The sequence below is a fragment of the Elgaria multicarinata genome, chromosome 8 (genome assembly GCF_023053635.1).
Source record: "Elgaria multicarinata webbii isolate HBS135686 ecotype San Diego chromosome 8, rElgMul1.1.pri, whole genome shotgun sequence".
Classification (NCBI taxonomy): domain Eukaryota; kingdom Metazoa; phylum Chordata; class Lepidosauria; order Squamata; family Anguidae; genus Elgaria; species Elgaria multicarinata.
In genome coordinates, this window is record NC_086178.1 from 83843639 (window position 1) to 83866471 (window position 22833).

The 22833-nt window shown below is 38.3% G+C and overlaps 1 protein-coding gene across 1 annotated transcript in view; it reads right to left on the reverse strand.

The window, feature by feature from the left end:
• Nucleotides 1-4616: 4616 nt before the first annotated feature.
• HECTD2 (HECT domain E3 ubiquitin protein ligase 2) overlaps nt 4617-22833 on the reverse strand; it is a 56552-nt gene continuing 38335 nt past the window's right edge. Inside the window, exons 10-21 of the mRNA XM_063133279.1 lie at nt 21009-21132; nt 17546-17642; nt 16174-16281; nt 14599-14731; nt 13637-13725; nt 12998-13156; nt 11503-11577; nt 9029-9116; nt 8337-8443; nt 6925-7040; nt 6679-6822; nt 4617-5133 (exon numbers count right to left, since the gene is read on the reverse strand). Of these exons, the coding sequence (XP_062989349.1) occupies nt 5013-5133; nt 6679-6822; nt 6925-7040; nt 8337-8443; nt 9029-9116; nt 11503-11577; nt 12998-13156; nt 13637-13725; nt 14599-14731; nt 16174-16281; nt 17546-17642; nt 21009-21132 (1361 nt within the window). The 3' untranslated portion in view covers nt 4617-5012. The remainder of the gene's footprint in view (nt 5134-6678; nt 6823-6924; nt 7041-8336; nt 8444-9028; nt 9117-11502; nt 11578-12997; nt 13157-13636; nt 13726-14598; nt 14732-16173; nt 16282-17545; nt 17643-21008; nt 21133-22833) is intronic.

Below are 22833 nucleotides of genomic sequence, written 5' to 3' on the forward strand. Positions count from 1 at the left end.
GTGGTTGTACTGCAACAGATCGTCAGTATCATTAACAAAAAACCACAACTCAGTGACTCCAATGTCATTTCACTCGTTTTAATAAGACTTTCTGAAGAAAATTCACTATGGATTGCACTCCAACATATATATTTTTATATTGCTAATTAAAAGCAGTCTTATACTAGAGCTTAATTTGATTCACTGTAACAAGAGTTGATCTAGGTTTCTAGTTCACTTCCAGCATGACTACCATGAGACATCATTTAGAGGTTTGAAAAGATAACCATGCCCAATTCCACATCTTGGAGGAAAAAAGACGGGATATAAATGCAATGATAATAAAATAATAATAATAATAATAATAATAATAATAATAATAATAATAATTAATAATAAAAATATTTCACAGATAAGGCTTTTTTGCCTTATTCACCATCGTGAAAGTCATGATTTAAGGTGTCTTCGGAGCAGGGCCAATATCAAATTGTTTTAATTTCCCCTACTAGATAATAAATAAGTAAGAAGGGAAGGCATATATCAAATATGTCTTTCAGTTGCTACACCTAGACCCTAAGAGGACTTAATTTTTAAAGTTACATAGGGCTGGAAGGGAAAACATGGCTGGGTGTGGCAAGAAATTGTCCCTTCTATGCATCTCTTAAAAGATCAAAGATCAGGAACAGACAATCAACACTGAATGGCTAAACCATATTCTGGGAATAGCATCTGTCATAGAGCTGGAGTTTACTTGAGCCACTTTATGCAACTCCCCACTTCCAGGGACCAGATAAAGTGTCTTGGTAGTTTTCCTGTGTAACATGGGGGATAGAAAACTCTCTACCTGGGGTCCTGGTCAGAAACCTCAATCACACAGTTATCATCCAAATTAGAAGGAAACAAAATAATAATAATAATAATAATAATAATAATAATAATAATAATAATAATAATAATAATACTGCTTTTTAAAAGGTAGAACAGAGGTTACATTTAAACAGTAAGCTTTTAAACTATCTGACCAGCACAGACTCCAAACTTTCTCCCACATTACAGTCACCAGAGAATCCCTCACAAACCACCAGCTCCTCATTGGGAGGGGAGCCAATTATTATCCAACTAACAGACCCCGTCTCAAAGGAGCAGGAGCGCCACCTTCTTTTATCAGGGCTAGCCAAAGGAGGAGGACCAAGGAGTCATACACCTACTCCTGGTTAAGCTGGAACAAAGAAGGAGCTGTTAATTAAGGGAAAGATACTTGGGCCCAGTTCCAACAAGCCGACTATCTTAATGGAGTCTTGATAGAAGAAACCAGGAGTGGGACGACAGCCTGATGCCACAGCATCCAACTATGAGATAGTATAATATATTTCAGTAAGCTATTGCGCCAAATTATTTAGGGAACAAGCCTATGCCCCTCCTAGGCTGTGTCTTGGGGAGGAGGCATAGGATATTTTAGATTCCTGGATCCAAAATTGGAGACAGCGCTCTGATCTCTGACCCAGGAAAACACGCTCCCCGCCACCTTCCGCTGGAGAGGCTGGCTTATGCAGTATTCACAGGGCTCCCCTGTCTTCTTCCTTCCCCATCTGAAGCACCCCAGCTAGACAGGTGAAAAGGCCCATTCTGCTAACATGCAGTGCACTCACCTCTGCTGCACCTCCCACTCTGCAATGGATGCTCATAAACCTTCAGATTTTGAGGCTTATGAGCATCAAGGGAAATCTCATAGCATTGCAGCCTTAATAAATTGTTGCAACGTAGTGTTCAAACACACATCCCATTCCTACACTGCCTTTTCCAGGCAAAGGAACTCCCAAGGAATTAACCACTGTGAAAATATTTTCTAATGCCCAATTCACTAGTTGTATTGGATGAACAATGCCAATCACTGCTATCTCTCAGCTTACCCTATCTCACAAGGTTTTTGTGAGGATAAAACAATATATACCACTCTGAACTTGTTGGAGGATGGGTGGGATATAAATGTAACAAACAAGCAAGTTAGAGACTTGAAATTCTGAGTTGACTGGATAACATTTAAGGAGTATATAGCAGGCAGGGCATATGTCCCCCTCCCTGATTCAAGGGTGACTTGTAGTCAGTAGTTACCAGAATGCCAACATTTCTATTTATTCTTGAAATAAGCTGTGGGCATCAATGAGCTTTTCTACACGAGGTATTAATCCATTATATCTACTTTTGTTCTCATCACAGAATTGAGATGTGAGCACTATGTAAAGAAGGTTTTCTCTCCTGCTTTTCTATACATAACCTTTAGGAAGCACTGTGGTGTACCAAAACAACACAATTACACACGTAGAAAAAGTATTTTCTTTCATGCTCACAAATAATACTGCATTTTCTCTGATCTAAAAAAAAAACTTGCTGAAAGATGCCTCATGTAGAAATGTTCTTTGTTTCCTTAGCCTGGTAGATACTTCTGAATTAAACGACCCACTATTTACAAAAAATATTGAGTGCCGTGAGGATTGACTGCCACTTTCTGCTAGTAAGTCTTTCTGTTCTGTTCCTGACTAGGGACTCGAGTTTTTGGAGAGAAGTCTCCCCTTCTTCTCAAGCTGTCATAAAATATTCATACTACCTATGTATCTGACATTTGCATTCCCTTTCACTTCTTCACTCTTTACTCTTGCCAAGAGAGTAAATGACCCAAACTAAATCAACATATATTGACTTTTAATTAGGCACTGGATGAGAGCCAGGAACCTCAAGGAGGAACTATGGGTGAAAGCAGTCCCAGAGATTGTGACTTTATTGGGCTACTAGGCAGCCCAGGAGTCAATATTCCTACCTGCTCACCCACAGCAAAAAATTGATATGTGGCTTACAAGTCAATTCCTTTCAAATAACCTCCCACAGTGTATCAAACTAACTGTGCCCATAGAAATCTATAGTTGCTTGTGAAAGAAGAATACTAAAATTCTGTTCATTGGATGTGCGGTTGATGGTGGCAAAAAACCAACAACAAACCAGTTTATGTAGAGCTATTGAGTGAGTTTTCCATGAATCAGACTGCAATGTTTTATAATTCTTATGGAACTCTCTTCCCACCATAGAAGTGATTGAGGCAGCCTTCATGTGAAAAAGCTGCATATGTTCACAGAGGGTTATCTGGTCAAAGCCTTTTCTGAAAAAGAGAAGCAGCACTTCTAGACCACAGCATGGCTCCATCTGGTCTAGCATCCTGTTTTCAACAGTTGTCATCAACATACCTCCAACAAATGAACAACCTGAAGGCAACTTCTTGTCCCTGTTTGCTGCCAATAGCTGGGAAACAGAAGTATTCTGCTATCTATGAAAATGGAGGCTCCATTCAGGTACCATGACAGATGGCTTTAAAAATGGATTAGACAAAAGCCCTATTAAGGCATTTGCCTGCTTGAATGTAGGGCGAAACTGTGTATGGGGACATTGGCGTGCACGTAAGCCCCACCCCCAATGTCTCCATCCCCACTGAATGCCAAGGTCTGTACAGGGCTCTGAAAGTGCATTCAGCTGAAGGTGCTTACAGAGATCCTGATAAAGCCTGGTTTGCGATTACGGAATCTCTGTATGTGGGTTCAGTTGAACACACTTACAGTACTCTACACGGATCTTCATCTTCAATGTGTGAAGGTCTGCACAGAAACCAGGTGTGAAGGGACGTTGGGAGTGGGGCTTATGTGCCTGCCCATGTCCCTCTGCATATGAATAAATGGGGAAACAGGGCTAAATTGATGGAGAAATCTATGCTGGTTATCGTCACATTTTGTGGCATAGAGTTAAAAAAAATAAGCTGGAATATTTGGTACAGTTTTATTACATTCACTTTTGTATAAAAACTTGCTCAATTTATTTTAAAGTTCATGTAAAAGATTTACAGTATGAAGCCCCTAATTAAAAGACGCATAATTTAAAAATATTAAAATATCAAAATCTCATTGTGCTGAGATGACTTGCTTTCCATCAAATAAACAAACCTAATTTATTATTAAACATTGCATTTCCCTCTTTAAATTACAATTACAAAAGTACAACAGTCAAACTGTCTAATTTACTGCCAATTCAACATTATAAACATGCAAACAGTTTAATACTTAAAGTTGGTCCATGAATCTAGATAATTTAAAATAGCAGCTTTTACATTCCTGTACAATCAACTCTGTTCACCTGAAAAAGCTGAATATATAACATCTGAAACCTTATACTTTGTAAAAATAAATCTTTATCCTTAAATGGCATTATCAAAATCATATTGGCCCTCAGATAGGTATTTACATGCTTTGATATCAACAATTCATTTTGAGAATGAAAACCAAAATATTTAATCAGTCTTAAAATTGTTATTTGCCTCAACTTGAAAACACAACAGCCCTGTGTCTCAGGTTAATGGCAATTATAAGCTTTGCTGAACTGAAGATGATCTTTCATTGGGCTTAACTAATCGAGAAATAAATTATTTATATGTTGCACTTCTCCAGGAATATACATGAGCTAAATCAATTATGTTCAACAGTAAAGTACTCTGCACCTCTTGTCTAAAGCTTGAGCGATCTGATGCAACAAGCTGGCACTGGTAAGGAGAGTGGAGGCAATTCTCTTCAGTTAGATTAGGCATATATATATATATAAAACTCAAATATGTAAACTCAAATCTGACAGCCTTGGCAACTTTCCTCTATCAAGTATTGTAAATACTATGAATATTTTACAAAATTTCTGTAAGAAAGAGTAAATGTATTTCTATACAGAAAAATGAGTGCACTGTTTCTTTTAAAAAAACAACAGTTCCACACAGTTCTAGGTAAGGATTAAGAGACAGAGGACAGTATCCAATGTTAGTCCTATGTAGAGCAGACCCATTGAAATGAATGAGAGCTAAGTTAGTCATGACTAACTTAAGTTCCATTCACTTCAATGGGTTTACTCGACATAGGATTAAGTTTGGATACTACCCCAAAACATGAAAAGCTTTAAAGGCACAATCAGAGAAAAGCGAGTGCTACATTTGCTATGCTATTCAAGTCTTCTCATTCTAAACCAAAGCCTTCTGCATTTGAAATTCCAATTGTCAACTTTTGCTTCAACTCCTTTTTCGTCTTGTAAGGAGGCAGGCAGAGCTGATTGAAGCATGTGTGGGCAACAGGTAACCTGCAAATAGTGTAAAAGAATGTACACATTTTAATAAGAAATAATACCATGACTTTATCAAACCGTTGCTGCAATCCAGTGTTCCATGTGCGCAAATATGAATGCAGTGCTGGGAGTGAGGTGGATCCTGTCCATTTCAATGAAGGAATACATTTTTGCTCAAATGAATTTACACACATTGCCTCTCTCCACTGAAACTAATACAGCACATTCTGGGCAGAGGAAACTCCAAGCACCAAGAACTGGAATTTCGATGCCTGGGTAGTTTATGGGATTTATGAGTTGCATAAGTATTATTTTTAGTAATTCATCACAGTTTTAGCCTTCAAGTGGCAGGGGCTGGTGACAGCGGCTGGTTCCCAGCAATACCCTCCCCTGCAAAGGAAGTGGAGTCAGTCCTCACTATCTAGTTCCAATGGAATATCAACATAATCGAAATAACGTCACTTTCTTATATGAAGCTGACATATATGGGGAAGGTATATTCATAAGTTCAATAGGGCAAAATGGATTGTAGTTTACCAGAAAAAGTGGATGCAAAACCTGCAATATCATGATAAGCACACTGTCCAAAACCCTAATACCAAGGTTTAGTTGTCCCTTGGTATTAGGGATATTCTTGATTTGAAGGTTTTGTGTGTTGATTTTTAAAGCAAGTCAATTCTCATCATACATTCCCATTTTTCTGATTTTCTTACCAATCATGTTTCATGGCTACTAGAAACCATTGTCTCAAGATGCCTACAAACCTAAAAATGAATGTGTCTTTGTTTAACTACTTTCTTAATGCAGCACAGGGGAAAGTACCTTTATACCCACCATGTGTGAAATCTGGTATAGTCTAGTCCAGAGGTTGGTGTTCAGTATTGGAATGTTACATTGTTATATTGCAACCAACCGTTTGCCTTCCCAATACTAATTTCTCCATTTATTCCATTGCACAAAGATGCACAGTTCTTCATAAAATATTGCTTCATTGTTTCTAGGACGTTTGATGTGCCTTATCTCAAGGTGGCTTGTCCCTGACTAATCCTCATCTAGAGTTTTTCCTTTCATTTTAGAGCCCCAAATATGCTACTCATATACAAGATCAAAAGAAGTGACATTCATGACAAGCAGCAACTCTCATTTAGCACACTAAATTGTGGGCAATTACATGAAAGGATGTAAGGCATTATCTATGATCTTTCTCATCAAGAATAAAAGGCATGAATTTTTGATCACTTGTGGTTCAAATCTCACATTTTACAACTGATTACTTCATAATGTTTAGACTTTGGACATTTAGGTGCTGAGATACATATCTAAGCAAGCAAACAGCCTAAACATTAACAGCTATTTGGCTTAAATGTGTTTAATTGCTTGTGAAATGTTTCCTTACATTTTTATTTAATTTCCAGGAACCAAGTCAAATATTTATTATAAATCAATTCAGGGTGCCTCCCTCTCCCCTTTTTAAGCAAAGTACAAAAAACTAGTATTAGGAAACACTGAAATAATGTGTTTGAAGTCAGAATAATAAGAATGGGGGGGAAAGATATTTACCAGTTTGTTGATGCTTCGCTCTTTGAAATCTTAAAATTCAAGTCAGCCATTCCCCCTACAGGCACTCTGTCACTTCCTGTAGCAAAATGCAGGAGCTTCTTTTGAAGCTCAAGAGGAAATTCAAGTACTACTTCCCAGAAATACCTATAACATGCATACAGCCCTATGTTAGTTTTCATTTGCAAATTAATTCTGAATGCATTTCAATATAAATTAGCATTAAGAATCAAGAAAAAAAATGTCTACCGGACAGTAAGATCAGTTTTCTGGTAGCCATCGTATTGCGTGTGCCTCTGGAGAGCATGCATATCCAGTTCAGGACTTCCACAAACTAGAATTTCAACCTCTTCAGGACGAAGCAGCTGCCAAATCATTATATTTGAAAACTAGATCACACAAATCAGGAAGTACTGGATTTAAACTAATTCAGTTCCACTTATTCCTATGTACTTAAATACAAATCCAGAATGATTGTACTGTGGATTTGACTGTGAATATTAACTTATAATATTATTAAGGTGTTAAGGAGGAAAAAAACATTGTTGCTATCCTGTACAAAACAAAAGGACTACATTTAAATCTCAGTAGTTCATACAATGATCCTCCTATTTATTGCATATGTATCCCACCATGTTTTCCAGGAGTTTAGAGTAGCAATTTAGCCTGGGTTTCCTACATCTTGAGCTGAAAAATACAGCTGTACACAATACTGGCTCCTATAGAGTTTGTTTTTAAAAGCACTACCACACATTTATTAAAACAAAATGAGTTATATACTTTATTTATATATTTTGTGAAATCGTATTATTCTTAGGAAGGCCAAGGCCTTGCCCAGAAATGATGCCTATCTCTTTAAAAGCTCTGGGAACCAAGAGGAGGTGCAGATGCTAAACTTTCCACCTATTTTTCATCAGTTCTCTCACCCATCCTTCTCCATAAGCCAAGAGGTGATTTGCAGTATGAAAGTAGAAGAAAAATAGTCTGCGGAAGCGGAGAAACAGCAAAATGGGCCAGTTTGCATTATCACTATATCCCACCATGGCTTATTTAAGCCATCGTGGGATGTGCCACATGTGCAGGCAGCTATGTTGAATATTCAACCCTCAGTGGAGGATTAACCTATGATCTGAACCCATGTGGCAGGGGTTGTTTGAAGGGTAAACAATCCTAAAATAACCGTAAAACAAACCATGGGTTATTTGAGGGTTGTTTAAACCTCAAACAACTCCTGCAGCCTGGGGCCAGTTGACACAAACTATGGCAGCCCCCGGCTGGGGTTTGAATATTCAAAATTGCCACCCACCAGTGGTTTAAATAAGCCATAGTAGTTTATTTAATCATGCGAACATAATTCATGCGAACATAGTCAATGAGTGCCCAGTGAACACTCAAAACCTCTAATGCATATATAGAGACTTTGATATACTTTAGCTATTGACTAGTCATTCATCAGTAGCATTAGCCACTATGCTTGTTTCTTTCGTGGGCACAACATTTTTCAAACAGGTTTGTAAGTCCTGCATTATAGATCGTAATGTCTACTATATTATATGCCCAAACTTTATGCACATCATATGTGCAACATCTAGTATATATTAAATTCTTCAGCCGTCTTTGTTAAATAAACTTTTCAAAGAATATTTAGTTTTTATACTTACCACCAATGCATATGAAGCACAGACACTGTGAAATCCATAATAAAATGCTGAAAACTGTTTGTAGATTGATTTGTTGAGAAGGAAATCTACATAAAGCTGCACATACTCTGAAAAGAAAGTATTTTTTATTTTATTTTTGTCAATGTTAGTCAGTGCTGTTTACTGCATTTTATTTTTAAACTCTGCTAAAGTAAGAATATTTAGGTCGCTATCCTATGCGTGTTTATATAGAAAAATGTCCTACAACTCCCAGCATTCCCCTGCCAGGTGCATTTTTACAAAACAGCTCAACTAAGAGCTTCTACCATGCTTTTATCCTGCACCTTTACCAGGGCTTCTTAAGATCGGTTCCATTACTTGTGCTTTTGGGAGGGGGGGCGGGTTCCTTTGTCTGCAAGTTCTATATGTTTCATTATACAGCCACTAGATAGTGCTGTGATGTGATATAGCAAGGTTCTGGAAATCCATGCGCCTTTTATATCAGCATTCAGAAAATGTCGGACTTTCCCTGATCTTAAAAAAGCTAGGATAAAAGTTATAAAGCATGGGAGAGGCTCATGATGACAATGCGTACGGCACCACAAACATCTGTGAGTGTCCAATCACAAGTGCACAAAAAAAGCTTTGTGTAGGAAAGCCCTAATTAAAAACACATCTCAATATTTGCAAGTTTAGTTAGGTGATCAACTTACCTTTTCTATTCTGATTGGTAACTGGAATTTTATCCCCACTGGGCTTTAGGTTGTAACATTTTATGACTCCAAATTCTTCTTGAAAAACCTGATGAAAAAAGAGAACACTAGTGTAGTGTAATGGTTAGTATTTTGGACTAGGACTCAGCCATGGGAATCTGTGGATGTCTTTGGGCCAGCCAGTATCTCTCAGCCTAATATACCTCACAGGATTGTTGTGGGGATAAAATGGGGGCCACCTTGAATTCCTTGAAGAAAGGTGAGATATAAATGCAGTAAATAAATACATATAATATCTCTTACTTGAAATTCTTTTGTCAGAATACCTAGGACAACCAGTCATATCTTATGTTGCTTAGCCAGTGAAGACATCTTCTTAGTAGTTATTGCAAAAATACCATTCATATATGTCTCAATGCTGCTGTGTTGTCTGTCCTTTAAATTGGAATTAAAGATGAAGAGTCAAGCTGCTCCTACCTTCAAATAGATTGCTCATTTACTGAACCCAGGTTATTCTGCCTCCATATAGGCTACAGATACTGATCTGAGCACACCTGGAATCTCATATTTGGTCTTAAATATTAAAGATAGACCTCCCTATGGCCACTTCTGATCACACTAATCATACTTTGTTTTTGGCTTCAACATTGCTCTCAATCTTAGTGCCATTTGCAACTGTAAGCCAAACAGGCCACCTGCAACCTTGCTTGACTCTGTAAATCCTAGACTATCATTATTGACCTTGGGACAATCTTGCCTTTTCAATATCATTCTTGAGAAAACCATCGATGTCCAGAGCCTTTGAAACTTAGGGCCATAAGAGTCTGTACAGGTGTAAATAATTTTGGTGGTAAGCTTGATGTGGAAAGACACCACCAGTTTTGTTCAGATGTACCATCTTTACCAAAATAAGTTCATGGCAAAGTGGTCATGCCTGGTTGCAGCAAAAACTAGTTGTGCAGAACATTTATTAGCTGTACCTAGTGACATCACTAACCCACCTCCTTAGAGCAAACTTTCAACTTTTTAAATTTAAATTTAATTCTACTTCTTGTATTTAAGAGGGATTAATGTTTATTTAACTTAATACATGTAGCACTTTATTCATTGTTGCTTTTAAGGCAGACAGCTTGCCTGAATTATGGAGATAGTTGGTAGCATGCACTTTTTTTCCTTTTTAGAGTGTAGGCAATTGGAAATCAGGCTCATCATAGGAGACGAAAACATTCTGTTGTTAAGTTCAATCTGTAATGCACCCAATAGTGGTCAGAATGGATTTTATCCCCTTAATGGGATTATTTGGACTCAGATTTCCCCCAAGCTTTTGTAGTATATAAGGGCTGACAGAGCCACCTAGACACATCAGAGGAAATTATATGGTTATGTGCCTTCTAGTGGTCGTATCACTGGTTTGTTCAGGGAAGTTCTATTCGAGGAACTTCTCTACACTTTGCTAGGAAATCTTATCTAGTTTCAGTCTCTGAATTGGATCCCAGTTATTTCTTAACTTGGTTAGCATCCTATAATACAGCTGACTGTACCCTGAACACTGGCTGTGTGCTAGTGGTTCTGGTTACGCATCACCAAGGATATATACAGTGTCCTTGTCCACAGCCTGTATGTATGTATGTTGGTCTAGTTTTCAGGCACTTGTTCTGCCAACCATCTTGCTTTTTCAAACAAACAAACAAACAAACAATTTCTTCCTATTACATGTATTCTTTGATGGCAACAAAAATGTAGCCATGATCTCAGCATTAGGTAAAATGGCACTCTGGTAGAAACTCCTTCTGATTGTAGAAATGAAGAAGAACTTCTGCAGCTGCCCATGAAAAGTTGGCCCTGGTTAAACTACCTTTGAAGAGCTCAAAACTACCCATGAAGGTTGCTTGCACTGCTCTTCTTCCACCCCTCCCCCTCCCCTGTGCAGTTAAAGAGCTGCCTAAATCCCAATGTGGCTAGGCAGAAGTTCTACAGAGTTCACTCAGGGTTGCTGGGAGCAGTACAGCCTAGTCTGAGCACTGGGTCGGAAGATATCCTGCTTCTACTGGGCACCCATGGTTAAAAGACCAGTAGATTTTTTTTCTTTGTACTGGGGGAAATACAAGTGAAGGAAATAATTACTCATGGAATACGGCCTCAAAATGACCCCTCTTAAGACTGATTTGCTGCCACAACCTCAACCTCAACTCTCAGGATCCGATGATAAAAGCGAAAATGATAAGGGAACAAGCAAAAAAAGTCTGAGAGCTTCAGTACCCACAGGAGTTACAAGCCTGACTTTCCTGTCACCATGCTGGAGGTGATAGGAGGGTCATGAGCCCTGAGGACTACGATAAATTAATCTGCTATCTCTGAGCAGGCATGTAACACGTAATATGGCTATGCACAAAGGAAGGAAGGAAAAGTTAAACAGTCTAACAGTACTTGCTGATTAATATATATTCTATTTTACAATTGTATACATATTGTACCTGGAAGGTTGAATAAAAGTCTTCTTCAACATTCCCTTCATAGGATAGAAGCTCATTTAGTCCATGAGCTAGCTCCTGTAAGAAGAGACGTAACATTTATAATATATATATATATATATATATATATATATATATATATATATATTTCTCCTTTTCACATAAATCTCAAAGCATTAAGTGCAGGTCAGTTGGAAAGGCATGGGCATCTCACAGATGCTACAGATATCAAATCATTTATTTACTTATGCTAATTCTGCATCAAATATGATGGGTATAAACTGCTGCTTTCCCCTTTGAAACATAGGCAAGCAGGTTTGATCATTTTTTAGTTGCTGCTCATGTAGTGTATGCTTATGTTTTGTACTTGTGTTTCTGTACTGCAGCACAAAATGTAGGGTGAAAATCTGACTTCTCACCTCTTCCATTTGTTTCTTCTATCTTATCACAGGGCCAGCTTTGAGTGGTGGTGCTAGGAGCCCTTGGTCTGGAAGCACCCACCGTAGACATTTAATATGAATATAGTAGTGGAGGCTATGGACATATGTGGCCAAATCTGGTAGTCAGTCACTCCCAAACTGATTACCAAATAAGACCAAAAATTGTAATAGTTTGGAGCTCATAATCTCATAATTTTGTAAAGATGCACAAATTCCCTCTTCAGACATTAAACTGCAGGCAAAATTCACCTTTTCAATGCCTCCTTATAACATCCTAAACAGCGCTACACGTGGCACAACATCAAATGATAGCTGACGTGTGACATAGCTATCACTCATTGAAGAACACAGATGGAAATAAATATTGCCTTAACTACAATGCTTGTCAAAAGAGGCAATTCACAATTCAACTGCCAATCATTAAATTTTGAGCAATCATCAAGAACATGCGGGTGTAAATCAAGCTACTGTAGTATAGTACAATAGTACAAAAGTTAAAGAAGGTGAAGAGGTCCCTAAAGTGATCTACACCCATTTACAATTGTAGTTTCACAGAAGGCAAACACCTATCTTTCTGCTGCCAGTGTCTGCTTTCTTCACTAGCACATTATAGCTCCAGTCTTGTGGTAATGAATTCTTTTAATTGTACACCACAAATAGAAGTTTCCAACTGCAAAGCCTCCAACCATCGCTGAAGGCTAAATTGCAGCTTTGGCTTATGGCTAAAGATTCACATGGCCCATTCAAGACAAGCATAAAGCTACTACAACTGACACAAAGCACTATAGCCCTGCCCCTCACCACTAATGTGTGAAATGTACCATTTCCTGGCATCATAAAGTTTTTCAATGGCAACCAGGAACATTATCTATGCTTGCAGAATACAAGCTGTATGTACTCCTATTCAATTATAATTGAAAATGTCCAATCAAAACCAACATTGGGGAATATAAAAAATATGGCTGAAGTTAATTTTTTATGAAATCCTAGAAAACAGCAGGACAAGAATTACTACTTCAAAGTGTTCTTATAATTTTTTAATTTTTTTTTTTACCTACCGGCATAACCTGACATAGATCATCAATAGTAACGCTACCAATTCCTACAGGTGTATTCTGGTCACATGGTACAATGGGAGGACTGAGCAGCTTTTTGTAACAGCATGGTGGAAATCGAATATCCAGAGTGATACTGTTATAGACAGCTAGTCCCATCAGCTAAATGCTGGATGTTAAGATTAAAATCATACTCTTGTTATAAGGTATCAAAGTATAGGTTTAGTAATACTTGAACAAAAAAGGTTAAAGAGGAGCTGTAAATAATATTGTGACACTTAATGATGAATAATTATTTTAATTTAATGATAATATTTTAAGAGTCTATAATATAATGTCTTATAACACAAGCCTATTTTTTAAATGTTATACTGTATCTGTTCTGACACTGACATTAGTGCAATGCAAATTATATACCTTTTTGTATTGAGTTGAATTTTCATACTTGACTACACAATCAATGAAATATATATTTTCTTTTTCAATCATAAGTATTTCTACATTAAACTCCACTGCATATAAAATATAAAAAGAAAAATGTAATAATTGCTATGAGGAAAAATAAATATATTAAAAAGTCAAATATTCTTGACAATCTATCTACTGTGTAAAGAGCACCTTCTAGTGGGCAGAAAAGGATACAGCTCCAACCAATCGGAATTCAGAGTAATTATCACAGTTCAAGCTGCTAAACCAATGACAGTGAGAGTCCTTGTGATATGTAAACATGCCTGTAGAATAGAACAAATGTTTTTAATAATAAAATTCTATTACTCATGCCCCAGATTTAGTGTGATACAGCTAAAGTCAAGAATGTTGAAATCCTGTTTATTTCAAATGGACTTAAAATATGCTTTCAGATTTATTCAAGTGATGGCATACATTGACTGCATGCCTGTATTTTAAGAGAGTCAGGGAAAACACTTTTAAATAATTTCCATTGGCTCCCAAACTCTATTAAATAGTGTTTGGTTTATTTCAGATACTGTCTTCTCCTTTCATATCATTACCTATAGTTGTTATTAAAGTAAAATGCAAGAACCATAATTCTGAAATAAAGTAAAGCCGGAAGCTGAGTTGAAGAAAAGCATCATAAATCTAACAAATAATGACAATAACAACAATGTTCTAATTTAATCGAGGTATTTATTTGAGCCACGTCCATAAAATCACTTGCAAATTAATTAAAGCATAACAATATCAATAACATCCAATAAAACAAATAATCATGATTACATATATAAGTATAAATATAAAAGAACAAATTAAAAAATTAAACAGCTAGCACAATTTCATAACTCAATTGATTAAAAACACCTTTTGCAATTACATTATTTCACTCGACATCTGAATAGTAATGGAGAGCCAGCAAAACAAGGCTACCTCAGTACGGCCATTCAAAGACCCTGTCCTCCACAGATGACTAAAGTGTGCAGGTTGGTTCATATGGAAGGAGTCATAAAGTCCCAGATATTTAAGAATAAACATAAAAGGAGTGGATCTGAAGGGGTTCAGTTAGTTAAAATACTCTTCAAAATCAATCCATGCTTGCGTTTATTAATCACATTTTGGCAAGTTAGAACAGCTTCAATTAAAATACTCACCATAGTCTGGATGAAAAATCTGTCGAATTAAAAGAAGAAACCATTCTTTTGTTAGGCCACCCATGTCAAGACCAGCTTCTCCTACAAACGTAACTTTCAATTTCTTTTTCAAATCTGCTCTCTTCCTTGTCAGCTGTTTAAAAGAACACATGCATTAAAATACTTCAATTATTTAACAAGAAACAAAATCATAATTTTCTTTTAACATTTCTTTTAACAGAACATTTTGGATTGGATCCAGATTTAGACATAAGTGGAGCAGAATCAGTGGGACTAACTTAGTCATTAGTAACTCACATTGATTTCAATGGGACTACTCTATACATGAGCAAATCTGGATCCAACCCTATAATTTTATAGCACTTGGTACACAACACAACACTAGTCTATTCTGTGAGGTAAAATTCAGAAATACAGAAATGCATCTGGTTAATTTTAGAGCAGCTTTTTCCAACCTGGCTGCAGGCTGGGGATAATGGGAATTGTAGTAAAACACATCTGGAGGGCACCAGGTTGGGGAAAGCTGTGTTAGAGGAATCAACTGTCCATGATTGTGCAACAGCATTCTCTTTCTACCCAAAATTATAGGAAAAGCCTTGAATGCTGTAGTTACAGTTATTTACCCCAGGGTGAGACTGCAGCCTGTGTTGGGTGTGCGTGGCCACACAAACATTCTTGAACACAAACATTCGAACAACATTGTCTATTGAATCCAAAGGCAGCAGGCTAACTTAGGGAGTGCAGAGTAGGCTGCAAGGCACACAGTTCTCTCCCTGAATGCCTTGCTGCTGCTTCCCAGCATTTGTCGACTGAAGCAACTGCCTCACCCTTCTTAATGGTATTATCAGTAGTAGTATTAAATTAGTTAAAAGGCACTGTACACTGTGCACACATCTGTTAGGTATGAGAACACTGTCTTCAATTTAGTAGATACAACACTGAACACACTGGGCTCGTTTAGACATAATGATCTAATAGCATTAACAGCATTTAACAACGCTAAGTTTGTTTTCTAACGGACCCCAGAACTGTTGTTGTTTAAATGGATACTGTTATGTTTCTGATGGTTTTTAAATTTTGTATACTTTTTTAATGTTTACTGTTTTAACTTTTGTGTACTGCCCAGGGAGCTTCTGTGCAGAGAGCTGCCCAGAGAGCTAAAATAAATGTAATTTATTTTATTACATTTAAATAATGTAATTTTATTACATTATTTAAATGTAATAAAATAAATAAATAAATAAATAAATAAAAGATCATGATTCATTAGAACGAGTGTTGTGCTGATGTGCTTTCCCCTCTCCTGCCCTATTTTTTCTGGTCTAGCATTGGAGATGAAGAGTTCTGGGGTTTGTTAAACCATAGTTTGCCATTACATCTGAACCAGGAAACTATGGTTTAACCTCAAATACAAACCAGGATTTGAAGCTAGGGAAGTGCTTTCAGGTAAAGTAAATTTATGTCTGCTTTATCTGAATTGATGTAGGGTATTCCAGGGTAACAATGTGAACCTGTCAGAAGTTCAATGCATTTCAGACATCTTCCAATAATCTTTATAGAAACCATTTCGTATACCTCATCCAATGAATCACTAACTAGGTGCATTCTTCTCACTTTCACATTTAGGAATAACATATTCATATCAGGTCTCTGCCTCCGAGAGACTTTGTCCACAAGGCTTTGCTGTTTAGAATTCAGGAAGGAGGGGAAAAAGAGGATTAACTGCCACATATTCTTATCCTTTATGGTCTTACATAGGATTCTGAATCAATGAACTAATTGTTACAACAAACTTCTAATTTAATGTCTAATCCTTTATACAAAAGCTTATTTTGCATGAGTAATCTATACTTAATCTATTATCTTTGTAAATACCAAATCTGCAGCTGTGCTACTAGTTGACAGAAAAATATACTTTTAAAAACAGAAGGACAAAACAAATGCAATGGTTGCGAAAAGTTGCATAATAGTCTTTAGTCTCCCATCAGAAAGAGTCTTTGGAACAACAATTTAAAGTCACACTACACAAACATAAACACAGGCTACTTAGCAAGACAGGCATCTTTCCTTTGTGCACAGCTTCAGGAGCAATTTGCTGGCAACAGGGAGGACAGTACTGACATAGCACAGATAGCACCTGAGGGGCAGAAAACTTGGACCCTCCAGATGTTTTGGCCTACAACTCCCATCAGCCCTAGCCTGCATAACCAATGCTGAAGGATGATAGGAATTGTAGGCCAAGACATCTGATGGGAACAAGTTGCCCACTCCAGCTTATACGGTCAGAAAATGAACTAACATTATACACTTATTCATCAGCATTTGCCAGTAACTAGCTCCTCCTTACAACCCTCACTTCTGTACACAGCTGGGAGAATCACTACTGGCAGAAAAGAGAGACAATTAGGTGAAAAATAAATAAAGAGGCATACGTGCTTCAACATGTGAAATTGCAATTCTGGAAATCATGGCTTGGCACTGAGGCAGTGCACTTCTGGCGTTAACAAGGACACAACTGATTAAGTGTTTCAGATAAATGCTTTCCCACTTCATTAATATTTTAATTGTTTTGCCAAGTCTGTTAGCTCTCATAGAAATTAAGTCAGTCTACTGCAGATGAAACTATTTTAAATTACAAGGTTGCTGGTGGGGACCTGGTCCATCCCTCCATCCTGGAAACCTCTCCACACACCACCCTCCCTACAGAACCCAAATCATGCAAATTACAAATTGTAAGTAACCCATATGACATGCTACAAGAAAGTTAAAGAAAAAGTTACTGCGGATCAAAATACTCAGAATCTAAAAGGTTTGTGTTTTCTATTGTCTTTTGCAAATGGAGAAATCCTGCAATTTCTAATTTTTCTCTTACACTCTGAACAATACTACAAATATTCATTATACTGATTTTAATACATCATATACTTTTATAAATAAGAATGCATACCCGTGCAATATTTATCATTTGTTGTTCCGAATCCCTTTGAATAATAATCTTTTTTGCTGCTATAGAAATAATGAATGGGTATTGACAGAAGGAAAACCTGAAAGATAAGATGGATAGAAATAGAATTACTTTGGAAGTATTATATTAAAACTTCATTATGAATCACAGTAGGTAAATATAAGGCAGAAAAAGGAAACCCAACTATTAACTGCCAAACAATTCACAATTTCTCATAGACACCTACCTATTTCAAGAATTGGAACTACATATTATATCACAGAACACGAATTCCCAAGCCTTTGCTTGCTGAACAAGTGTGCATGTGTGTATTTTCAGGGGAGAACAGGCAGACAGTATACAACCCTTCTCCTACTTACTGATTTTCCTCTGGAACTCTTTCCCCTACCTTCTCTGCTGATATCCCCACCCCCAAAGCTGGGCTCAAGGACCAGGAAAAAACCCCTATCTTCATGGTGCCAAGTTGGCACCACCTCCCCCCCACCAAACCCCACAGTTGGCATCAGGAGGGAGCGCAGGGTTTCTGGTAGGGGTGTCCACGGACCCCCCGCTCCGCCCCGCGGGCCGATCCGAATATTTCGGATCGGCCCGCTCCGCTCCGCGCCGCCCATACTCTGCTCCTCTTCGCTGCGGAGCTCCGGCTCCGAATTGGAGCTCCACAGTGGAGGGGAGTGGTGCCAGGTAAGGCCGGGAGAGGAGGGCGGGGGGTTTTACCGGGCCCTGCCGCCGTCGCCGCCCGTGCGGCGACGGCGGCAGAGCCCGGTAAGGGACCAAGGGGGAGGGGGGCCTTACCTGCCTCTGTCCGCGGTCCGTCGGCTTCTTCAATTGAGCCCGCGGTTCAACCAGGAAGTCTGGGCCGCAAGTGCAGCCCAGACTTCCTGGTTGAACCGCGGGCTCAATTGAAGAAGCCGAGGGACCGCGGACGGAGGCAGGTAAGGGAGAGGAGGGGGGGTTTACCGTGCCCTGCCGCTGTCGCCGCATGGGCGACAGCGACAGCGGCAGGGCCCGGTAAACCCCACTTACCTTTCCGGCAGAGCTCCGGATCGAGGCAAAGGATCCGCCTTCACCTCGATCCTCTTCGCCACACTCCGCCGGCCCCCCAATCCTCTTCGCCTCCGCCTTAAGGGGAGGCGAAGCACCCCGCTCCGCTTCTAATTCGCCGGTCCGATTAGAAGCGGAGCACATCCCTAGTTTCTGGCAATCAGCTGGGTACCTGAGCTGCCCCCCGCCCTCTTCCTGGTGGAAGGCGACCAATTGCCAGTTGTCTTTCACCAGGACTGCCCCCTGGGTTGGCCTCCCAGAGTGAATTCAGATGGCAGAAGAGCTGTACTGATCTCGCTCACGCTGAAAAAGTTGGGCTAAGTCTCCAACTGTCACAAAGTGAGCTTTGCGGGAAAGCCCTGAAGTGGCTGTGAATTTGTGGCTACGTCATATTTTATTTATTTATTTATTTATTACATTTTTATACCGCCCAATAGCCAAAGCTCTCTAGGTGTTTCACAAAAATTAAAACCATAATAAAACAACCAACAGGTTAAAAACACAAATACAAAATACAGTTCGTTTTTTCTGTCTCCCCCTACCCAGCTTTCATATATCTTCATTGTAGCTCAAGCTTGCAAATACTGGTCACCTGTGGCAGATAAGAATCTCCCCCCCCCCCGCCCTTCCGGGAAGTCAGATAAACATTTCTTGTATGTATTTATTTATTACATTTATATACCGCCCCATAGCTGAAGCTCTCTGGGAGGTTTACAAAAGTTAAACACAATGAACATTTAAAACAGATATACAAAATTTTAAACCACCAAAACTTTTAAAAACAATATCCATTTAAAACACTATAACTGACTCAGCACAGATTCACAGCCATGGCAGGGCTTTCCCCGCATATAGAAAGCCCCAAGATTAGCTCAGGGCAAAACAATCTATGGTAAAGGATTGTAGGGAGAAAGGCATCAGACAGGGAAAGAGTTAAGCACCTGCTTCTTCCCCCACAATCACCTGACATTTTGTTCTTTAGACATCTGTCTGTATTCTCCTTGAGCAGCAGGAGAACAGCCTATTTATTTATTGCATTTCTATACTGCCCAATAGCCGAAACTCTCTGGGAGTTTCACAAAAGTTTAAACCATCAGACACAAATCAAAGTATAAAACAAACAGCAGTATAAAACAACAGTATAAAAACACAGCCTAGACAGCTGGGATGTCCTTCTCTTCGGATCATAGCGGCAGAATGCAAATGAATGGCTTCCTTCTAAAGGAGGGGCTCCTTCATAAAGTCTTAATGTTGAAATCCTTTTTTTCAGAGAAAAAGCTTGGAAAATAACTCAAAAGGTATTTCATATCAAACTGCTTTTTAGAAAACATGGAAAAACAAAACAAAACCTGACACTCGGGAGTCTTTCCAGAGGTTTCCTATCAGCTACTATCTCTCCCCTGCGGCTTGGCCCAATAAATGAGATAGTGGTGCAAGCTGTCATGGTGCAGCTGTCATCCCCCAACTCGTGAAGAATGGAAATGCCTGTTATTCAGCAAATATGGGATTTAAAAAATGGTGCTGACATAATCTATCATGCCATCATTGATTACATACAATGCACTGTAAAGCTTAACCCATCCTCTGACAATGATCAAGCTAGGATTTCCTATACAGTTAGCTGTCATATGTGGACTGGAAGGGGCAGTTTGTTAAAGAAGCTAAAAGGAAGCATAAATAGGTTAGCGGTGCATAGCTGATACTGTATAACAGCTGAATATAAAACCACTAACTATGAATAATATGATATATACAAGTAATACACACTGAATGTTAATTAGCCATGGAACAGAAGTACAGCCATGGAACAGTAATTGGTCGCATTAGCCTATCCATTGCAATCTAGTTTGGCAGCTTCAGCATATAAGCAACTGCACTTAATTATTACAGAACAAATATTTTGAAAGTTTTTTTTACTGCTCTAATAACAGATAACATTTCGGCAATTCTTATTTGCTTCCAGTGTTCGCAGTCCAGTGTGCATTGACCTTAATGTTTCAAAGCAGTACAGATTACGGTAAAGGCTGATGATTCAAAATGGAATTGGTCGAGGTCTTCTGAAATGACTTGCACATTGCTGAAAGGATGTGTCTGAAAAATCACTATGCTATACTCAAAAATATATGAAACATGTAAAAGGTGAAGAATTGCACCTTAGAATTGTAAGAAAAAGCTGTTAAAGTTATAACCCGTGCCACTCTGATAACCTATTTGCAGGAGAGCTCTTTTTGAGAATAAGTTGTTTTTTTAAAAAATTGAAAATGCCAAGAGCACAATTATAGTAAAAAGCAAACCATGAAAATATTGCATATAACTATGATCCTTTCTCTTTATTGTTGATCATTCCACTCCATGACATTTAGTAATCCCTGAACTGTGATGAACTCTTACATTTTTTCCTTACCTATGAGAATTTCCATAACACTGCCAATTATGATATTCTTCCATGAGATCAATATGATCCAGTGTAGAATTATAGAAATCCGTATATGGAATAACTGGAGGATTAACTAGACTATTTGAAGCGTCTGTAAAGATATATTTAAAGAGTGAGTTTTCAGAACTAGTTTTTGACAACCAAGTTTGTTTAAAGAAATGAAATTAAGACTTGTTAAAAAAACGTTATGATGCACAATGTGTTACAATGCATAAATTGTTATTTCTATTATATCCAGCTCATTTGTATTTTACAATCAATGCAAGGAGGAGCTCACTTGAAGAAGGACATTTATTACAGCCCACTGCTGATTAATCCCTGCATCCAGCTCTCCCTCCATGCTTGGTATTTATCCTAAGGCAAAAGAAATTGAAGATCAAATACCATGCCAGCTCCTCCATATTTTTGTGCCTCTCGTCTTTCGCTCCTTGGGGCTGTTTAATGTATGCTACTGCGGAGAGAACGCCTTTGGACTGGATGTGTTCTTTGACTGCACAATAATTAATTGGAGTGTTTTCTAGGGTGACCATATGAAAAGGTCCTTAACAGTTGTGATGAAGATGGAATTTCAGCAGGTGTCATTTGTAGGCATGCAGCACCTGGTGAAATTCCCTCTTCATCACAACAGTTAAAGATGCAGGATCCCTGCCCTCTTTTGTATCTGATCACTCTAGTATAGCTAGCAAGTGAACTAATATAGTGATGAAGAGGGAATTTCACCAGGTCTTTCAGGACAGATATAATACGGCCCCAGAACTGTGCACTGGTCAGTAGTCTAGCTGCCACATTTTGCACTAATTGAAGCTTCATCAGGGGTAGCTTCTCCAAAATGGTATTCAGTCCCAGGGGTGAAAGAGGTTCAACAGTCCTGAAGTTGAGAATGCCTGGCTAGATGACATGCAGACAGTCTGACCTGGCCTAATGTAGCACCCAATATTCTTATGAGCAAATTACGGAGCATTGTCATAAGCGCATTTACTCAAAAGTCCCACCTTGGAATTTATTCTTTGCTAAGTGTGCACAGGAATCCCCTGTACATGTTTACTCAGAAGATAGTCTCACTGAATACAGCCGAACTTATTTTCAAGCAACTGATGAAGAGGGAATTTCACCAGGTGCTGCATGCATACAAATGACACCTGCTGAAATTCCCTTTTCTATACAACTGTTAAAGCTACAGGAGCCCTGTCCTCCTTTTCATAGGGTCACCCTAGTGTTTTCTGCCTGAAAGGGAGCTCTATAAAGAATTGAATGTAAAACTCCTTAGAAGCCGACCTAAAACAGAATCACTTGTGTTACTTAAGAGTCCCATGAGCATCTTGTCTGAGGGGCTTGCTAGAAAAGGTCATATGAGGATGGCCACAGCTCAATTGCACAACTAATTGATCCAATATCCATGAAGTTGGATTATACTGAATAGCATTTATGGTACAATATGAAAGACCTGAGTCAAATTTTGAAAAGAACGTAATCTCTCGAATTAGAAATAATTTCCTCAACTTCCAGCATTTGTGCCTATACTTTTCGCCTTATTTGTGGAACCAGAGGACTACACAAAATCATCTTAGTAATCTTATGCAACTGCTTATTAGTATTAGTAACAGCTAACCAACATTTGAGAGTACTCCATTATTAGACACTTTCTTCAAGTAATGGTGTTTTCAGTGTTATAGTCATAACCAACAGAAAACAAAATCTTTGCTGTGATAAAATAAGTGATTTACTTACATTGGTATTAATTTTTATCTTAGATACATACAACAGGCTAAGAATAGGCACTTGTCTGTAAATC